We start from the raw sequence: 21,297 nt of genomic DNA, 5'->3' as shown, positions 1-21,297 counted from the left end.
TACCTCCATCTTCGGGAGGGTGTTGAAGCAACTTATTCTTGATATCACCTCCAAGCAAGTAGAAGACAGAAAGGATATCAGAAGTAGGCAGCATGGCTTTGCAAAGGAGAAATCATACTTGACCAATGTGGCAGACTTCTATGATGTCAGTATCAGCTGAGTAGATGAGGGGTGAGCAGTGGATGTTGTATACCTTGACTTCATCAGGGCTTTTGAAATTGTCCTAGTGGATAAGTTTAGAAAGTGAGAGACATATGAGTGGACAGTGAGATGGATTGAGAACTGACTGACTGGCAGAGCTCAGAGGGTTATGATCAGTGGTGCAGAGTCTAGTTGGAGGTCTGTAACTAGAAGTGTTCTTCAGGGGTCAGTACGAGGTCCTGTCTTGTTCAACATCTTCATCAGTGACCTGGAGGAAAGGATAGAATGAGCCCTTTGCAAGTTTGCTGATGGTAGAAATCTGGAAGGAATGTCTGACACACCAGAAGGCCGAACTGTCATTCAGCAAGACCTGAACAAGATGGAGAGTTGAGCAGAGAGGAACATGATGAGCTTCAACAAGGGTAATTCAGAGTATTACATCTGAGGAGGATTAAGAGGATGCATTAGTACAGCTTAGGGACTGACCTACTGTGAAGGAATTCTGTGGAGGATGACCTTGGGATGGTCCTGGTGGACAGCAGGTTGACTGTGAGCCAGTAGTATCCATATGCAGTTGAGGCCAAGAAGACCAGTGGTATCTTGGGGTGCATTTAAAAGAGTGTGGCCAGCAGCTCAGGGAGGTTTGTCCTTCCCGTCTCCTCTGCCCTGGTGAGGCCACATCTGGAGTAGCATGTGTTCAGTTCTGGGCTTTCAATTCAAAAAAGACAGGGATCTTCTAGAGAGAGTTCAGTGAAGGGCCACAGAGATGATTAAGGGACTGGAGCATCTCCCTTGTGGGGAAAGATTTCTCTTATTATGTCACTGTGAGAGGGTGACAGTGCACTGGAACAGGCTACCAAAAGGGGTTGTGGAGTCTTCTTCTCTGGATATATTGAAAACCCCTCTGGACTCCTTCCTGTGTAACTTATTATAGGGAACCTGCTTTAGCAGGGGTTTGGACAAGATGATCTTTAAAGGTCACTTCCAACTCCTACTATTCTGTGACTCTGAAAGGCTGAAAGACCTGGGACTGTTTAGCCTAGAAAAGACTGAAGGGGGAACATACCAATGCTTTTAAATATCTAAGGGGTGGGAGTGAAATGGTTGGGGCCAGGCTCTTTACAACAGTGCCCAGCAAGAGAAGAAAGTGCAATGGGAACAAACTCAAACACATAAAGTTCCATACAAATATGAGCAAAAACGTTTTCAAGTCTGCTTCTCTGAAAATATTCAGTACTTACTTGGATGCTTTCCTGTGTGAGCTGCTTTAGGGAACCTGCTATAGTAGGGAGCTTGGTCTAGATGATCTCCAGAGGTCTCTTTCGATTCTTCAATTCTGTGAAGTAAAAACTGAGCACTTGGAATCACTGTCTTGAACGTGAACTAATTACCTTGCAGAAGTTTTGGCTACAAAGTAGTAGCTAAGTACTTCAGCTCTGAGCAGAAATGGGGCAGACTGAGACCATGTCATCCATACAGATCATGGCTCTGGTTTTTGTCTGCTAACTTTATGATGTACCGGGCAAAACAGAATTGCAGGCAGAAGCTTGCAGGGCACTGAAGATTTTCTAAGGGCACCAGTTTGCCACTAGCCTCAAGTATAAATCACTGATTTTTTCCACAGACTACACGGTTCATTCTGTAGTTCAATTTCTCATTCATTTTAGCAAATTAAGAGCCTTTAATTTTCATCTTAAAAAACTGGTAGGATGTAAATGAACTGCTGATGAAAGATACGGATATTAAAATTTTGTTGTGTTTTAATTGTTTCCTATAGGCAAAATGCATTTTGTAAATACGATCACAGATTTTTTCACTAAAATTTCCGTTAGTATGTTACTGAGCTTGATGGAGGAAATATGAAGAGACACAAGTCCCTATTATTGAACTTCAGATTAAGCAGTATATGTATTTTTTTTCTTCTGATCAATCATTGTAAAATTTAACTTAAAACACTTCAGAATGATGGACAGTATTTAGTGATCAATAAGAATGAATCGAGAGTGTGACTCCTGCAGCACAAAGTAAGCAGTCAGATGTAACAGTTGTCAGATGTAACAATGTGATTTTTGTAAATAAGAATGTGTGTTCTAGCTATAAAACCTGGAAGCCAGAAACTTGTAGATGTTCTTTCCTTAGCAGCTGTTAAGTTTAACTTCTAGTGTATATCAGTAAACTCTAAATTAGAATGCATTTAATAGGCTGAAGGGATTTGTAGGTCATCCTACGTTAGAATTGTTCCACATATATAGGTTTTTTACTAGCAAGAACACTAGTTACTTACCAGATTTTTTGTATTGTTTCCTACTTATACAGTATTTTGAAGGCAAAATATTACACCACAGCTTTGTTTGTTATTCCATCTCCTGTCTCAGAACACTGAGCTGTGCATTATGCGTCAAAACATGTACTGTTCTCTTGGAGTTCCTAGCCCCGCAATGCTATGTAATTCATTATGCCCTGAAGATAAACAGTACCTCTTGACCTTTCCAAGAAAAGTTGCAATATTTTCTTATTCCAGAATGTAATATTGTACTGAGCTGATATCAATGTGATAAGATAAATGTTTCCTTTTCTAATGTAAACCAGAGTGCACTACATTTATATAAAAGTCTTGGGGGATAGCTAAAGCCTCCAGATAAGAAGGAGCATTTTGGCTATTGTAGGTCTGCATTTTTGAATGCTCAGTCTCAAAGCACTGGGGACAAACTGCAACCAATCTTGAAGAGGAAAGCCAAGATTTTTAGAAGTGAGTTGGCTTTTATGTTATCCAATTCAGAATTATCCTAAAGAATTTTCAAACAAATTCAAAAGTATGTGATTCATTATCATGGAGTGTTAATACCTTTCTCTTCAATATTAGGGTATTTGGAGATGTACTCTTTCCCATGTGTTCATGCAGAATCCTAATCTCTTCTTTCCGGGAAAATTTCCCTCCCAATGCTCGTTTATCTTAGTATGATAAGTGTTTTTGTATGCAAATGTGTGACATGTAAAAAAATTTCTGCTACTCATGTGAGTAGAGCACTCCTATTTATTTCCTTGGAAACTACAACAGGTACAAAGAGCACGATAACACTACAGTTTTCTCATCGTGAATTTATCACACGTGTGACAGCGTGTGTAGCTGCAGTAAAGGCAGCTTATTGTTCAGATTTAATGGGAATTTCTAGAGTTTGTATTTCAAGTAGATATTATATACATATAGATATAATTAAGTTTATGTACTCTGTAGTGCAGGAAAAAATATAGTAGGGCAGAAAGAGAATAAATGCCTTTGCAGAGTATTTGCTAGGCAGTCTGTAGCTTCTCTCCTCACTGGGAATAGTTATATGATCTATATCAAACTTGTTCTACAGCTGTTACTACCTCCTAGCATATAAACAGATGGGTAGGATTTCTAGGAGACAGATGTCTGTCTCACTAAGAAGGACTGCTCTAATTGGTGCTATCAGAACTAGAAATGAAGACTGAGCGAGCATGGAAATAGAATTATTTTTCCACATTTCAAAAGGAGGCAGTAAAAAGGGATTAGATTCGTTTATTTGGTGCTGCAACTCACTATGCCTAACTTCCCCTGAACATTGACAAAGGGTATTTTAAAGTGGCAGATCCTCCCTCTAGAATCTTCTGTTAACAGTAAGCTCACAGAACAAGATGGGACTGGGAAAGTGTAATGGTTGTCCAGAAACATTTGTATCTCACTGGAGGGAGACATGGGAACCTGTGCCTTTGCAAGTCACTCTTACCTGCACCAAATTCTTGAGACACTGCAAAGTGGAGTTCGTGCCTTGAATTTCACCTTTGTGTGTTTTTTTCTTACTGGTTTTAAAGGATTTAAGTGTTTGAAATATGTATACAGTTGGATCTTAGTTGAAATGAGTCACAGTTGAATAGATGCAAGAGACTGATAGTTGAACACACAGATGAATCAGCAAAAGCAGAGTTTAATTGCAGCTAATTTGTACTGGTTGAACACCTCTCTGTATAAAAAATATTTTATATTCAATTGTATTTATAATCTTTTGGATAGTCAACATATGGTAAAACTTAACAATATAACCACTTAATCAAACACAGACTTGACCTGTCCCTTCATTCTTTGCTTGTCAGAAGCTTCTATTCCTTTCTACATGGAAAACGGTTCAATAAATGCAAGGCTGGATGCAGGACCAGATCTCCTTCTGTCTTTGGTCCTCCCAGTTCTTTCATTTTGAGTAAATACTAAAGGCTACCATATAAAACACTGAATTCCCTCTGTTCCCAAAATACTACTTTCTAGCTGAAAAATTCAGGAAACTTGCTGAAGCTGTAGTACAGTATGGGTGAATACATATGGCTTGTGACAGGTTTGATACAGCACAGTAATTTATGACTCTGTGAATGTACATTGTTGAATCCCTTTCTTTGTTCTCAAGTATAAATACTGTTCTTATCAATCATTCTTAACTTTTATAAAACTGTTTTGTTGGAGCTTTAGCTGTAATTATTTTGACTTCTTGTAACACCTGGAAAAATACCTGGAGTTCTGCTAGGCCAGAATTACTGTGGGATATTTGCAGAACTTAAAAATGCATTCTAGAGTATACATCACTTCTCAGTGAAGCATTTCATTCTACAAAAGGCAAAAATTCAACGGAACTGTGTCTAAAAAAATAAAAATCCTTATATTTTAGAATGCAGAAGCTGAGGTCAGTCCCTCTTGAACTTGGCCAAATTTCAAAATTTCTTCTTCTGACAATTATAATCATTGCTATAAGTGAAAATTCCTTCAGCTGTTGCTTTAAGAATTTGGGGAACTTTAGTTTTGTTGCAAAGAGTCTGCTTTGGAATTTAATTAATTCATAACATAAGTACTTTCAAATGGAGACGATGATGTGCCTTGTCTTGCAAGATGATGTAAAAGCTTGGGTGCATTCCATGTGGCTGCTACAAATTTCTGGGTATGGTGCTTACTCGTGCAGTGAAAGTGCTCACTTTGTAGTTTTGGCATCTGCCAATGCTGCTTGTAATAAAGGGAGTATCTGTACTGCTTTAACTGTGTCAGACAAGTCAAAGAAACACTTGCCTTAAAGATAAAGAAAGCCAGCTTAAGTTAAATTAATTTATTTTCCTGACTAGCATGATCGTCTCCAGTCACTAGAATATATTGTCTCAGTGATATTGTGCTGGCCTGGTTATTGCACTCTTGATTACTAATAAGAGGTTTTTTCAATGCCTTCTAGTCAGGCAGAAATTTAATTTCTCTTCAGCATTACTCACAATGTTTGTGTTTTGTTTTTCTGTTCCATCATGGTTCTCAGTGTCTTTACAACATTAGTCCATATAGTCTTTCTGTGATTTTTTTTACTTTTTGCAATGAACAGATAATTCAGCCACCTATAAAGGCGCAAGTCTTCTAATCAGAGTCTTCTCAGATTTTGACACAGAAAATTATAAAGAAAAATATCAGTGGTTGTTATTTTTAATGAAATTCCTAGGCCTCTTCATATTTGGTGTTTCAAAGATAGTTCTGCTTTTTGGCTTCTAAGAAAGCAGGCTTCTCATTAAACTGTGGCTGATGTCGAAAGTTTGACATCAGAACTGAAACTCACCCAAGGTGCATAAGGTGGCCATACAAAACCAGCATTGACAACTCATCAGCAGGCATTATGGGATGTTGTTTGAGATTCTCGTTTATAAACTTCAGAATGAAACTTCTTCCTCCTTCCTTCTTCCAAAGAGCATTTATTGCTGTTGTTTATGAAAAGGATTTGTTTTCCTAGCCTGTTGTGGTATGAAATCAAGCTCCTTTGAATCTTTTCCAACTCATCTAAAATTACACCTCGACTCACTCAGCTGAGAATCTCTAAAACAAGACATGGCTAAACTGTTCTCGGCACACAGACAGGACCTGCACCAGTAAGCGTGATGCTCCTGTGTGCAAAGTGGCTGACTGGTGTGGGATGAGATGCCCCTGAGCTAATGGGCAGTTCAGCCCCCAAACTACAGGGATTGCATTGAGATCCCTAGTGGGACCGTGCTTGGATGAGTTTGGCTGCAGAACTGTACATGGGAGTTGCTTAAGAGAGTGCAGGTCAGCAGAAGTCAGAAAGTCAGCCAAGAGCTGTGCTCACAGCTTACCAGCACAGAACAATTCATCAGTGTAGATGAAGCCTGAGAGAGCTGGTAGGAGTCATTTTGTCTTAATAGCATTTTCAGTAGTTCACTGTGTATGGCTTTTTTTGTAACTCTAAACGTTAGAGTCCTTGTAGCACTGATGTCTTAATGATATTAATGAAACCAGGGATTGGTGAAGAAAAAGATGAGAACCTCTGACATTCATGTGAAATCAAAGATTGCTTCAGCTGTTGGTCTCCTCTCTGAGTTCAGGTAGCTACATAAGAATTACACCATAAACTCTGCTCCAGAAAGTATTTTGAAGCAATCCCAAAACCTTGACATGAAATGGTTTCTCTCCCATTTATATTCATGACTCATTGTGGTACTGCAAAAGCAGAGCCCTGGGAACTGCAGCAGACTAATAGACATAATCCAGATCGCTCTCTAATGAAAGGCAAGGTCTTCAACTAAAAATGCTCTAATATTGTGTCTCTATTACTTTATTTTCCAAATCTCAGAGAGTTTGTACATTTGTCATGTAAAATAACTACATTTCTAATAGACAGGATATTATATATTCTTAAATAGCAACTAAGGTAATAATTATTATACATTATAACTCTAGAATACTATTAAAATGCCTTGTCAAGAATAGATCCTTATTTGTTTCGTGTAGCACTTCCAAGTCCTACAAAGGACAGATGATAGGAAGAAAACATGAATGAATGTTCACAGATAAGATGCACTGACTCCTAGTGAATTAAAGCAAAGAGATTGTTGGAAACTATAAATTAGTTGCAGATCATCAAACCTAAGGTTAAAAAAAATAATAATTAAAGCTTTATTTCTGCTTGCTCTTTACATTCAATCTAATGTATACCTAGTGGTGTCAGGACTGCCTGATAGCAGGATGAGAAGTGATGATGAACTTAGAGCTAAAACTCAGTTTATTATTCATATATTAAGTGGTGCTATGAGTGGTTTGGTATACTAAAATATTGCCAGTATCATACCTACAAGGAAATTTACTCATATGACATAAAAGACTCTGCTCTGGAGCATATGTATTAATAATTTTTTAAAGCTCTTTATTTTTCCTTGAAAAGTCTTGTGTCCCATTTTAGTCTCTGAATTTGTGGTTATATGGGAACAAACGAGGACTAGACATGAGGAACTGCTGTCAACAAAATATTTCAAGGCAAGATATATGTAATAGTATTTTTGCGTATATCAGCCTGTTTTTCTTAAAAGCTTATGTGTAAATTTAATTACTACTGAATTTCAGAAAGTGAAAGATACCAACAAGTTTGAGAGTTCTGCTGGTCATTGGTTAGAGAAAAGTCTGTTGTGTTAGAAAACTGCCCAGCAGTGTTACAGAATGTCTTGACTAAGAAAGAGCGTAAGGTTTGGGAGGATGAGGATTGGATCCAGGTTATTTAGATAGTTCTTGTTTCATGCTTTTTTCAGGAAGAAAAATGTCATTTCTTAGAAAGGCACGTGTCTAAAAAAGCTTGCGGAAGTACAGTGTTTCCTTAATCCAGAGAGTGATGTCTCAGAGTTCTGTAGTACCACTGTGGTTTTACTTAATCCAAAATGCCAACCTGACTATTCAAAATTAACTGTAAAAGTACTGAAAACAACTAACTCGCATGAGAAAATTACTGCATGGGTAGATACTAGTTTCCAATTGTGCATAAAGTGGGAGATGGAGTTTTCTGTTGCTTCCTTCCCATGCTGTCCAGATGCCCTGTGGGGAAGCAGGTGACAAGCTGGCTCCTCCCGTGTGGGTGATACAGTTCTGGGATGCGGGTTACACAGAATCACAGAATCACAGAATTGTAGGGGTTGGAAGGGACCTTCAGAGATCATCGAGTCCAACCCCCCTGCCAAAGCAGGTTCCCTACAGCAGGTCGCACAGGTCGGCATCCAGGCAGGTCTTGAACATCTCCAGAGAAGGAGACTCCACCACCTCCCTGGGCAGCCTGTTCCAGTGCTCCGTCACCTCACTGTAAAGAAGTTCTTGCGCACATTTGTGCGGAACTTCCTATGCTGCAGTTTCCGGCCATTTCCCCTTGTCCTGTCTCCATTCACCACTGAGAAGAGTCCGGCCTCGCCATTCTGCCCCAGAGTAGATGAGGAGAAAGCAGCACAGTAATATGTATTCACATACACAGTATATGTAGTGATAATTTGAATCTGTACATGAAGAAATCCGTGGAAGAAGACTCAAGGTTGTGAGAGGAATTGTAGAAATTGATGAGGTTTAAAACATTACAAGAAGATGCAAGCAGGTGTTATGGAAAAGATGTGAAAAATTAAAGGGCATAATATCTGAGCTAGGTGCAGTGTGTACTGAGACATGGCTTTAAAAGAAAAGGCTGGTAACTGAGGTTTGATTGCAAGAAGCTGATGACCAGATATGACAGAGGACTGGTAAAAAAAAAAAAATAGAATAAAATAAAAAATTTTTGTAGCGCAGAAGAGTACTTGGAAGGATAGAAGGAGTGAATTTTCTATCTGAACTTATTCTGCGTGTTCTGATCATGTGACTAAGTTGCTGGTGGTTTATTTTAATGTGCATAGTTATGATGCAATGTATACTGCGTGGTTCTGATGAAGTTCTTAAAATCTGATGCCAGAAGAGACTTTATCTCATGTGAAGTATTACATATGTTTGGCACAGAGGCAGCTGGGTGTGTCTGTTTTTTTACAAATTCATCTAAAGGTGATAATGTCCCCGAGCATATTTATTATTATAATTCCTTGATTAGTTTGCCATTTATGAATATTACTGTGGGTACCAAGACACTATAATAAGGATTATTTTTCCTTGGGCAAGCTTGATGAACACCTACTTTTAATTCAGTTGCCTAACCTGTTGTGTTGCTCATGTATACTCCTTGGGAATTCCTCATACAGTTGCTATCATTTCTCCAGCACCTAAATGCCCTGGGAATTGCAAAATGTCTCTCTGTTCCTCTTCTGCAAAACATTTTTACTAGCTTCAGGTCTTTTCTTTTTCATCCCTTCAAGTTTCTAATCATAAAGAATATACTCCCTACCAGATCTCCTCACAAGGGCTGAAACTAGGATGAGGAGCCTGAGGACATTTGCCTGCCTGTCTTCACTTGCATTTTAGCTTAAAATTAAAGCTCTTTGTCATTTCTCTCTGTTACAATCTTCACTCTTAAAAGTCCCCAAAGTGGAGAATTCTTTCTCAGCTCTACAGTCTATTAAGACTACCCTTCAGAGCAAACTCCTTTGCCAAATGCAGTGAGATCCTGAGGACTGGGACTCTTTCTGCTGCACTGCCTTCTTCAGAGATACAGAGTTCTGGTCTGCGCATTGAGTTGTGCCTGCTAGGTCAAGATGAAATCAGATGCACCAAAGGAGTTAAAAGCAGTCTGAGAGGAAGGCAACCAGAGTAATCCAGGCAGTCCAGGTATAGACCACAAGTGCGGTAACTTTTTCAGAAAGATCCAGAGCTAACCACTGCTGCTTTTGTTAGGTTTTCCACAGATCATAAGCATTTCCTTCAAGAAAACAGGTATTCAGTTGAATGCGTGTGTGAATACATATGTTACTTCGCACATACGGACATATAAATTGATTTGTGATCACGGCACAGAGATTCCCCTGGAGCCTCACAGTCCATACATAGAAACAGATTTTAATGCTGCAGAATTATTCCAAGTGGTTTTGATCAAGCCTTAAGCTTTGTGTTATCGAGACTCTCATGAATATTACTGAATGTTGCCAGTGTCTAGCAAATGGGCAGTTTATTTGCATAGTGTTCTTCTTGCTCTTGTATTGGTGTTTTTATTTTTTATTTTTTTAACTCCAAATCCAAAGGGGAATGTGCTTCTCCCTCCAAGAAAAGGATTAGCAAAACCACTGAAAAATTACAAATAAAAGTACCATCATTGTATATCCTTTTTACATTCATGTTTATTCAGTAGGATTTCAGTTGATTTAGTTTTAGCAATAAAGGGTGACTTTTTTAAGTGGCTTAGTCTGTAGTGATTTTTTATCAAATTGTTTTGTAAAAACATTATTGAAATCAGTTTATCAAAGATACTCACTGTGTTTTACCTTGTAGCTCTAGATTTAAATTCAGAATAAATTATGCAGAGTCAGTTGCTTTGTATGGAACTGTACAACTTAACTTGGTCAAACTGTGCTTCAGACCCCATTTCTTCCCTTGCTTTTCTGTCCTCATCATATCTCTCTTTTTCAGGAGGGCCTCTATTTACATGAAGAAATGTAGGATCAGGAAAATCTTGGTTTCTGCTACTGTCATGCCCTCACTTGGCAGTGAGAACAGAAAATTTCTGGCCAGGTGGATCAAACTGTTGCTAGGGCACACAGAGTGCTTAATTCTAACCCATATCCCATTCTAACCCATTCTGTATAAACTACTTCACTACTTCTGTGTTTGGTTCAAAATCTCGACGTTAGTCTCATAAACGCAAACATGTCCACTTAATATCGGAAAATTCCAAAGTGTGATTCTGTAGGCACAGCTCATACTGCTGTTAACTTACCATAGAAACAAATCAAGCTGAAGCTTTGTGATACTCAGTTTATGAGAGCATGGTGTTATTTGAAATGTAGCAAGGTGTTAGACATCACAGTAATCCGAACTTGGCGTACTTTCACGGGAATCAAATAAACCATGCAATCAAATAAAATAGGGCTGGAAGGTGCTAGTGAAGATCTCTGTCCCAGAGCATAATCACTATTTTTCCTGAAGATGTTTCTTAAACAGGTCCAATGACAAAGATTCTGCAGTCTCTACAGAATGTATTGTACTCCTTCAGGATTCTTAAACATTTCTTCTTCAGTATAATTAAGCCTCCATGAATTCTGTAAGGTTGCTTCTACTTGTCTTACCCATGCTGTACAATTAATTCTTTCTGCATGGATACTTGTTCAAGGCTCCTATTACTTTATGCTATTTTTTTTTTCTCTTTTTATCATCAGATTTTGCTATTCCAAGATTGGATTTCTTGGTCACTCTTACTGCTCTTTTCTGGCCACTGTTCAGATTGTCCACTGCTTTGAAGCACTGTGCCCCAAAATGGTTACAGTTCTCCAGCTGACTCTTTAAAAAAGTTGAATAAAGTGTAAGAAATGCAGTGCCTGTTTTATATGACACTTCTGTGTGTATATCCCTATATAATATGACAGTGCTGACTCTCATCTTTAATATTTGTCATCTTAAATACGTATTCTAAATCTGAGATTTCTTTAAATTTTGTCCTTATAAATAAGCTTCAGCAATAAGATCAATTAAAAATAATTTTAAAATTAACTTTATATTTACTATATGTAATATGAAACCCTGGTGTCAACTTTGTTTTTCTCCACAAATTCTCACTGGATTTTTCAGTAGTGGCTGTTGTGCCTTCCTCCCATTCAATTTAAACCTGGTATGACCATTTTGATAATATTTCTTCTGTAGCTGCATTCTAACTCATTTGTCTGGCTATGGATTTGTTAGGGCAGTGGAAAATCAAACCAACTGTTGTCCAAATATTTGGGTTTCTTCAAATCAATGACTGTTCAATAAATATAGAATTCTTCACTTTTTGAGTGGCTGAGAGACTTTGATTCTTACAATTACTGTAAGTTTATTTATAATTACTTTGGCACTATGTAGATTCATATTGTTTGATGGATAGCTTTGCTTTATAGCTTGCAGGGCATGAGAATGAGGAATCAGGTATTAGGATGCTTTCTGCCAGAACTCTGTTACAAGTCAAAATTTACATCTCGATATTTCTTAGTAAAAATAATCAAACCTCACATCTATCAGATTTCACATTCTAATCTGGGAGTCTTGCTCTGGGCCAGAACAAAATGAGTACTTGTTTCCTTTTGTTTTATAGCTATCTCACCTTGTGCTTTAGCTTATATCTTCAGTATGTGACTTTTGTTGATCATTTGCTTAAAGATCTCCATGAAGATTTCATTGTCTTTAATCTCTGAATTTTCTTTTCAGATTTATATCAGTTGAAAGCGCAGCCTTCCAAAAGCCTATTGTTACATGCTTCCCTTGGTGTTATGCTTTTTCCTCCTCCCACATTTGCTCTGTGTTTTGATTTTAGTACGGATGGGGCCGCTCTTGTTTTCATTTGCATCAGTTCCTTTCCTTTTAATAAATTATCAAACTATATTCCACCTAAGCGAACACTGTTCCATTCCAGATTGCTTTATCTGGAAGTAGTCTCCACAGCCAGTAAGTTAAGTCTCCAGTTGACAGACCTGAAAGGTCTTTTATTAACCAACACGTTTCAAATCAAGTATTCATATACATTTGTAAAATGTGTATTGTAAGATGTATAATTTCATACAATATTATGTATACAATATGAATGCAGTATTATCTACGAAAGCATTATAATTCTAGGAATCTTCTTTTTTTCTGAATTCACACCTGGAACGGCTGATTTACCCATCACAATTAAATAGCTTTTGCATAAGTGCTAGCTGATTTTCATGTGAAATAGTCGATACTAACTTTCATGTGAAGGACTGGTACATGCAGCCATTGCTACATGAGATCAACTTTTCATTTTTTCTACTGCATGCCCTACCTGTCTGAAAGGCACTAAATAGTTGTGGCAGGGCAGTTGTCAATTTCTGACACTGGTGTTCGGTGTTTACACTGTTTTTGTTTTTCATACAGTTAATTCAGTTAGTCAGTATGTAGTGTAAGTAGTATGAATAAAGTTGAGTTGCCTTGTCCTGTCTTTGCTAAAGGAAAGGTAAGTTCACAAATGTAGGATAAAAGGAAGAAAATTGTCAGAGTAGAGTGCAACTTCTGTGCTATGGGCCCACATCTCTCCTAACCCTTGGCATTTACATTCTTAGGTGGTTTGAGTTTTTGAGACACCATTTGAGTTTTCTCTCATGGAACATGTTACGCATGGTCTGTCATGTATCCATAATGAACAATGCAGATTGATGTCTGAAGGGAAAAGCCCTCCTAATAACTGCAGGAGTTGAAACAAGCCGCTTTTAGGGGTATTTTGTGCCTAGTTTTAGATCAACCAAAAAACGAGCAGGAAAAATGCTGTTTTTGAAACAGCACTCAGTATCTGTTAGATTGGGTTATATAGAGGAAAGCTAAATTTGGCTTCATAAAATGAAATATGTTTGCTGCTTAGTAGTGCTCTGTATTGATTTAGCATATTTCACATGGGGAAAAGGTATCCCATAAAACAAAACAGAAACAAAACAAAAAAAAAATTGCCAAAACAATTAGAGTGAAAAAAATCTGGTAATTAACTATTATTTTTCACAAAACTAGTCTAATTACGAATCAGTCATGGTAAAATGAAAGGTCAATAACTACAGATGCATAATTTCTCCCTGATAGATTGCTGTTTGAAAATAGGTTTATGACAATTATGTGATTAATTTCCTTTTATTAAACAGCATTATGAGACTTCATGTTGCATTCATCAGTTTATTACTGTTACTTTTTCTCTTCAGTTGCAAATGAATCCTGGATAACATCAGGGAAGAACAGAAACTCAGGTAGATTGAAGATGTTTTCTTCAATTGTTGTTTGTACTGCAGGGAGGATCATGGATCTGAATCAAAATCAGACCCTCAGAATGCTGAAACTGGCAGAATCATCCCCAGCAAAATAAAATAATAAAATAAATGCTTTCACTCCAAGGAAATGAGATCCAGACAGAGTAAAATTCTAACATTCCTGAGATGAGGCATATGAGGAGCATAGCTACATAAGTTAGAAAATGGTGATCCGGAACAGCTCTGCCCGGTTGCCACCTGTCTCTCCACGTCTTTTTATCTTGAAATTCTCCAGGCACAGAGGTTTGCTGTCCTGGACAAACAATATTTTCCCACATGAGCAGCTCAGGGTCTCTTTCATCCATGATCCCATTCAGATCTAGGAACCAAGCATTTTTTCCATGAATGCCTGTAGCGTCAATACGGTAGATATTTTCAACTATATTCAGTGTTCACACACCCAGTAGGCTTAAGCTCAGTACAGCATTCAGTGGCCACCACCACCTTCTGGAAGTGCAATTGAGGAAGGTCATTTGTTGAATTCTGTCCTTCTGTCTCACATACTTGTGGTAGGAATGCTCAGGTTGGTAAAGCAGCATTCAGTGCTGTTTCCTCTTCTTGAATTTAATTCAGTTTTAAGCATTTTTATGTCTTACAGGTTTGCGTTCTACTACTAGGTGCATCTGAAACACCTTGCAGTCCAACTGCTGAAATTGAGCCAGTTGCAGATTCTGGCTGTCTACAGCCTCTAATGGATACATGGAAGACTGACACATCTTTTTTTGTTGGATTGTTCACACGTTTTTGATGCTGGATTGAGTGAATTTCTTCTTAATTCTTAGTGATCATTTTGATTTCTTTGATGATGTATTCCTAGAGGAATACAGCCTTAGCTACCTGTTACCATGTTTGTACATCTATAAGAAAATTCTGTAATAATTGTTCAGTCTAGCATTCATAAATGAAATTAGGCTGGTTATGTGGCTTGTATTTTAGTTTTGTGAAGTCAAGGACTTGACTTCATGGGCTCTCAGATGGGCACGTTTGTCCGCAGCAGGCAGGCTTTAGAGTTTTATCTTTCCCACACGGTTTAGAGACAAAGATTTTATCTTCTTCGTGTACTTCAGTGTTGCTGAGTAAGGTAAATAAAGATGCGTTCGGGTGTTGGCTTTTCCTGTCGGCTCTCCTGGAGGGGCTGCAGTTGGAAAGCAGATGGATAGTCTTAAATTAAAGATTCTTTGAATAGAGTTAAATGCTTTGTTACCCCATTTGGAAAGATTATAAGCTACCATGCTGGCTGGCTGTGATAGTCATTAGAGAACTTTTGGAGAAAATACAGTCAGCGAGAGACAAAAGTTCAGCAGTAGCGTTGGAAGGCTATTAGAGAGCTTTGAGCGGCATTATCTTTCTGTCAGAGTCTTTCACAGATCTCACATGACTGTAGGTAATTCTGAGCTTCTTGGGCTGAGCCAGCTGGAGGATGGACACAGCAGGACATGAGGGGCAGAGGTTCTACTGAAGTGATTTTTATAATAAATGTGGCCATGTAATCATTCGGTTAACTTGTTATTCAACCAGTGCAGTGCAGTCTTTGGCCTTAAATCCAGCTTAGCATGTTGATACGTTTCGGTTCCATAGTGCTACCAGCGAGATGACTCTTGTTTGACATATGCAGCCATTTGGAAAGTTATTTAATGTTCAGAAACTTATTTTTTTGTTCAGCTGGAATGTTAGAGTACGCAGCCATACGAAAAAAAATAAAACAGGGATTTGGAGTTAGAAAAAGGACAGAATCTGGTTGTCTTCTGGCAAGATTTTTGGTTCTGGTTATCTGCAAAGCATACACCTCTTGTCAGTATAAATAGGGAGTGCCTGTATAAACATTCTTGTTTCGCCTGTTCCACATAATAGTTTCTTGTATCATATTTCTTTTGACCTCGCTATCTGAAACCAATTACAGGAGATCTATTTGGGCTGCATCTATTTTCATAAGAAGCCTAGGCAGCAGTGTTTTTCTCAGAGATGAATATCAACATCAAATATGCTTCTGAGTGCTTTGTTATTTATGTTTCAGAGAGATTTTGTAGCCTTCAGCTCTCAAGAATGTGTCACGCTGTGCTGTTTATACATTGACGATATTAATGGGCGTAGATGTCATTTTTCATTTTTGCGACTCAAATGCAACAGGCTGATAGGTTAAACATTCCTATTTTTAAAGGAAAGATATGAGTGACATCTGTTTCCTAAAAATACACTTATGTTGACTTTATAAAAAAACAACATGATCACTTTACTTCCTTTTAGTGGCAACTTTCACTTTATTAAAATGAGAAAACTTTTACAAATCATTCTAAGACATTCTTAAATCAGATATGACGGTTTGGAATACAGAATAAAAGCAAGTTGTGTCTCCTAGAATTATTTCCAACAAATTACAAAATCTACTGCAATTTATCAAGTTTAATAGAGTGAGTTATATGCAATTAATTTCATTTTAGTTCTGCTTACATTTCAGCTATGCCAAAGCTGTGCAGTAAATATTAAGAAGTAGTGTTCCCTATAAATATTTTACTAGAAGACACAGTGAGTTCTGGAAACCATATGCCCAAATTTCCTGCTTATACAGACGCTACTTAAAGCATTATAATGATTTTCATTTGCATTATTAAAATTATTTCTAATCCTCGGTTCTTTTTGTTATTTTTGTCTATGCTTTTTTTTTTTTTTTTGTATTGTTTTACTAGTTTATATAACTCAATTTAGGAAATTTGAGGTAGGACACAACATGATTTTGATCTGCCAGACTTACAAACATCTGCTAGTTTGTCTTCACTGAACTGCTTTTAGACCACAGCTTATTATCAAATTAGTGCATTGAAGAGATGATATGTGGGATTGGGGCTTGCTTTAAGTGTACAAGTTAAACTATTAATTTTGAAAGACACTTTCAAGCTGTCAATTTGTTTTGCAGAGATGCAGTGGCAGTGAATGAATTGGTAGAATTGAATGTTCTACAGTCTCATAGTCCTCACATATGAATAATGTCAGTAATAATTCTTTGAAATGAACGATGTGTTTCTGGGAGGTTGTTTACGAGGTAGCAGTATCTAAAGTTAAGTGGCACACTGGGAGGAAAAAGTACTATATGACAACGTCTATAAGAACAAAGGCTGACAGTGATTTCTCCTTATGAGTTTTAAATCATCTCTGATCTCTTGAAATTGTTTTCTGTTCTTTTTCTGTCTCCGGTGTTTACAGTAATCTAAACTGCCACAATAAGATCACTGAAGTATTCAGGTAGTCATCATTTGTAAGTCATTCTGTATTAAAAGATGAGCCTTTACTCCTTTAAAAATATCTCAACCAGCGTATATAAATCAAAATAATTTAAGTAGAAGAGGCTTTTGTGCAAACATATCCTGTTGTGCTGTCTTGCTTCTTCATAAAGTGGGACTCTTTGTAGTTAGTGGTAGCAATTCATATTTTCTTACACTGATTCCATGGGAGTATGCAAGCCACAATTGGAAATTATACTGGCTAGCTTAAATATAAGCCACATCATACTATAATCCTCTCATTTTCAAGTACTCTAAATGTACAGCTTTACCAGATGCTTGCTTGCTTCTTTTTTGTATTGGCGTGAGATGACTCTACTGCTGAGGGGGATGAGGACACTGAAACAACTTGCAGTGACAGTATGCATTGGCATTAGAGAATTGCACTTTCTTTCCCATATAAAGCCCATGTAATGAATTTTCTGCTACTGTCATAAATAAAAAATAATTATTTTATGGGTGTTTTTTCCCCAATCATCTAATTCTGGATCTCTTCAGTTGTTCTTGTAGCAAAATTCTTCTGTTTGGGGAGGGTGGTTTCACTGTACAGCCTACTATTAATTCGGAAGCGCAATAGTTTTCTCTCATTCAATCAAATTTCCCTTTCAGACGGTTCTAAAGATTAGGAAGGATTATAAATTTGCTGTAGATCTTCTGTTCATGCACTTATTCCACGTTTTCTGTTTAAACGTATGCAAGATCTTGGGACCAGTTCCTGGTGCCCCCAAAATCAACTGATATTTATCTCTGGTCTCAGACAGAGCAGGGCCGTCCTTCAGGGTCTGCTCAAGAGCTGTGAGTGCAGAAAAGATTACACTGTTCACACAGGAAACCAGGCATCCAGTGATTCCTTAGTAACAAAATATTTCAAGTGCACTTTGAAATATGTTAACTTTTATTTATTTTTGGAGGGGAAAAGCTAGTTATGTGTGTCTGGTTGCTTAGGTTCGGAGGAATGTATAGTCTTTGTAAAGCTGACCTGTAATTACTTGAGAATTTGATGAAACAATAAGGGGATTGTTGTGAGAATGTCTCCAAATGTTAAAAGTATGCTCTGCAAACTTTGTACCAGAGCCTTCTACAGGGAGACGAATCAATGTTGTTAGGAGATGGTGCTAGTGCATTCAGTTTGTTTACTTTGGTTTTCTGTGTCTGCCTGCCTCCTCAGAAAACTTGCTTGGAGCCAGACTGTAGCAGCCCTCTCTCTGTCTTTTCATAATTGATCAGGGGATGACTGCTTTCCCTGAGGGTTAAGACGTGGCAACTTTTTCTGTTTGCTCAGCATCTCAATGCAGTAGTTCAAACATTGTTCACACCAGCTGGCAGTGTAATGCCATATGCACATCTTGTCAAAGCAACTGTTGTCATGGATACTAGAAACTATCTTAAAAACCAGCTCATTTGAGTCTAATCAAAATTGTACCTTTCTTTATCAGTTGGGAATCTTTATTATTTTAGGGAATGTTGATCAAATCGCCTTTATTGAAGTGTTTTCTATGTACAGTGCGTTTTGAATAACGTAAAGAATAGGGTGATGCATCGTAAAACTGCAGGTTCTATTTACTGGACTGATTTTTAAAGAAAAAGAGTAGGCAGTTTCACTGTAAATGTCCCTTTGTTTTTCATTTCTTAATAAATATCATTTTATAATACTTGGCATTTAAAAAATTTTACAAGGAAAAATAATGTTTAGCCTTCCTTGGCTAAATTGAGCATTTGTTTACTTTTCACATGTTTAACTGTATTTTGCTGAGTTGGAATGAAAACACAAAATAAATGAAAACATTTTATATTTTGATTGGGATGCTGTCATCCCAGAGCCTGCTCTGATTGGCTGGAGAATAATTTCTTTGTTCTCCGATTTCCCTAAAAATGCAAATTAAAACCACTCATTTTTATTTGGCATTAAAACTGCACTTTATTTTGTCAAAGGAGAGGTTTCTCCTTGAATTGTAAGTACAAAAATTGTTTTTAATCTTCAATGAATATCCTTATTAATTCGCTTTCAAGATAATCTGATGTTGATTTGTCAAATTTAATTACAGCTTCCGGTAACACTTGAAGTCTACTTGCTTTTGCTTCAAAATTGTAATATGAAAATGCAAATTGAATGATAATTTACAAGGGAGTGGGCATTTTAGTTGAACACTCAAAGACAAGTTCCTTGTGGAAATGAGGCTATTGATGCAGTTTATGATTTTTCCTCTTCAAGCACTTTAGACAAATTAACTTTATTTCCTGCAGGATTTCATGTACATCCATAAATCCATAAATTCTAGTGAAGTCCTATATGCATACTTTCAGAGGACCTTTTTTATGCTTCAAGTAAAACAAATGCAAACTGGCTCCTGAAATCTAGCAAATACACATCAAAGATTGCATTTGTTTGATTGGACTTTTACCTAACATTAACAATGATTAACTCATCTCTTTCTAGGAAATGGTGGAACTTATTTACATTTTTTTTTTTTTTTTTTTTTTTTTTTTAATATGAACTTTTAGGCACTCCAGGCAGCAAGACAGCTGCTTTTACAGCAACAGACAAGTGGACTGAAGTCTCCTAAAGGCACTGATAAACAGAGACCACTGCAGGTTAGTAAAGGATCATTGCCTTTGGGGCCTCACTTGGAAGGAAGAGTGCTGTGCTTGCTCACACGTGTGGTGTGTGTGTTGGTGCCTGTGCTCTGATGCTGAGTGCTGCGTATTCGTATAAAGGAGGAGGTAGCCCTTCACGCTGGTGACTTTTAATTCACAGGCAGAATTTATCAGAAGGTAGAAAGGCGTTTTGTGATTATAGATACTTGAAAGGTCTGTTACAATAAACATCTGTGCGGATTGAGTTGAATAGCTATGGCTCTAATGAATTATTGATAGGTATGTTGCAAGATTGGCACGATATGTTTATATGTATACATAGATTAAATTGTAAAAGTAGCTGTGTTAAGATGAGGAGTGAAATGGTACCCAGGAAGAAATAAGCAAGACAGGCTATCAATACTATATGCAAGTGGCAAATGGTAAATTATTCAGGAAGTACCAACAGCATGAATTTACAGAAGAGTTGCTTCTGTGTTTTGAAAAAACATGGCATAGCTTTTCACACTTGGATGCTGTTGGGCTTCAGATATTTTGGGGGAGATTAAGCACTGAATAATTATTTTAAATTCATCATTGGTAAGAATACTGTACTGTTTGCAGGTGGGAAGCATTTCATTTTTGAAAAATTTTTTGAGGTTTTAGGTCATTTGTTATGAATTCTGAGTTACGTTTGAAATTGCATTCTTCTGACAAAACTGGTTCTCATGGCATATAGACTGTGTTTAGAGGTTTTTAGTTGCTGAATTGCAGTTTGTTGTAGACAAAGGGTGATCATAAGTGATAGTTTTGTTTTGTTTAGTAAGTAAGTATAACACCTACCTTTGGGAATCCCTCTTTTTTGACAGAATAACATTTTTTAAAAATCTGGTTTTTAGTTTTAGTGGAGCATAATGGAGGGAGAGCTCCAGACATTACAATTTGTCTAATCTTGCATTGGTGGAACAATGTAAAGTTTGTTAAATTGTGCAATTTTTGTGTACAGTTTACATACTCCTCTTTTTCTTGGTGAAATTTCATGAAGGAATGGTAGGCACGGCACACAATTTCATATTTCACATCATCTCTCTTCAAATTTACTTTTAAAGCTCAAAACCAAAAGAAAACATCAGAAAGCAAATAAAGAAAATGGAAAAAAAACAACCAACAACCAAAATAACATAAAAACCCAAACATCTCAAGTTAGCATTCTGCCATGCTATACTTGTAGTCCAATCTGGAGGTGTAGAGTCCTGGGACCATCTCAGCTTCCCTCTACTCAGTTTTGACTTCACTTTGCTAATCTCTTCTGGGCTGCGGGCACACAAGAAAAATAGTCGTAAATCCAGCAGCTTATGAACTGTGTATTTTTCTAAATTTTCAGAAGGGAAATTGGTGACCCTGAAGGGTCGAATCGTAAAGATAATTGATTTAATGAATATGGTGAAAATAGTTCCCCCAGCTCCTTATTCTGAAAGGCAAGGTCTGTACAGGGAGTGTTCAAGGTCCTTCTAGCCTGAGGTATCTAAATAGGCCTACATCAGATCCTAAGAGAATTATATGGAACAAGCAAAAGTGTCAGTTTTCCCAGTATATTTTT

General features: G+C 37.3%; 1 protein-coding gene across 13 annotated transcripts in view; it reads left to right on the top strand.

Moving 5' to 3' along the window:
• FOXP2 (forkhead box P2) overlaps positions 1-21,297 on the top strand; it is a 408,488-nt gene that overhangs the window by 266,303 nt on the left and 120,888 nt on the right. For 10 of the 13 annotated variants that reach the window (XM_048942680.1, XM_048942663.1, XM_048942655.1 and 7 more), the window contains one exon: positions 19,626-19,715. The exons of 2 other annotated variants lie outside the window; for them this stretch is intronic. In XM_048942680.1, coding sequence (XP_048798637.1) covers positions 19,626-19,715 — 90 coding nt within the window. Of the gene's footprint in view, positions 1-19,625; positions 19,716-21,297 lie in introns of those variants that run through there. One more of the 13 variants, XM_048942690.1, reaches the window with a different exon arrangement.

This window comes from Lagopus muta, chromosome 1 (assembly GCF_023343835.1).
Source record: "Lagopus muta isolate bLagMut1 chromosome 1, bLagMut1 primary, whole genome shotgun sequence".
Classification (NCBI taxonomy): Eukaryota; Metazoa; Chordata; class Aves; order Galliformes; family Phasianidae; genus Lagopus; species Lagopus muta.
The sequence above is the reverse complement of the archived record's forward strand: the minus strand, read 5'-3'. Positions and strand labels throughout refer to the sequence as shown.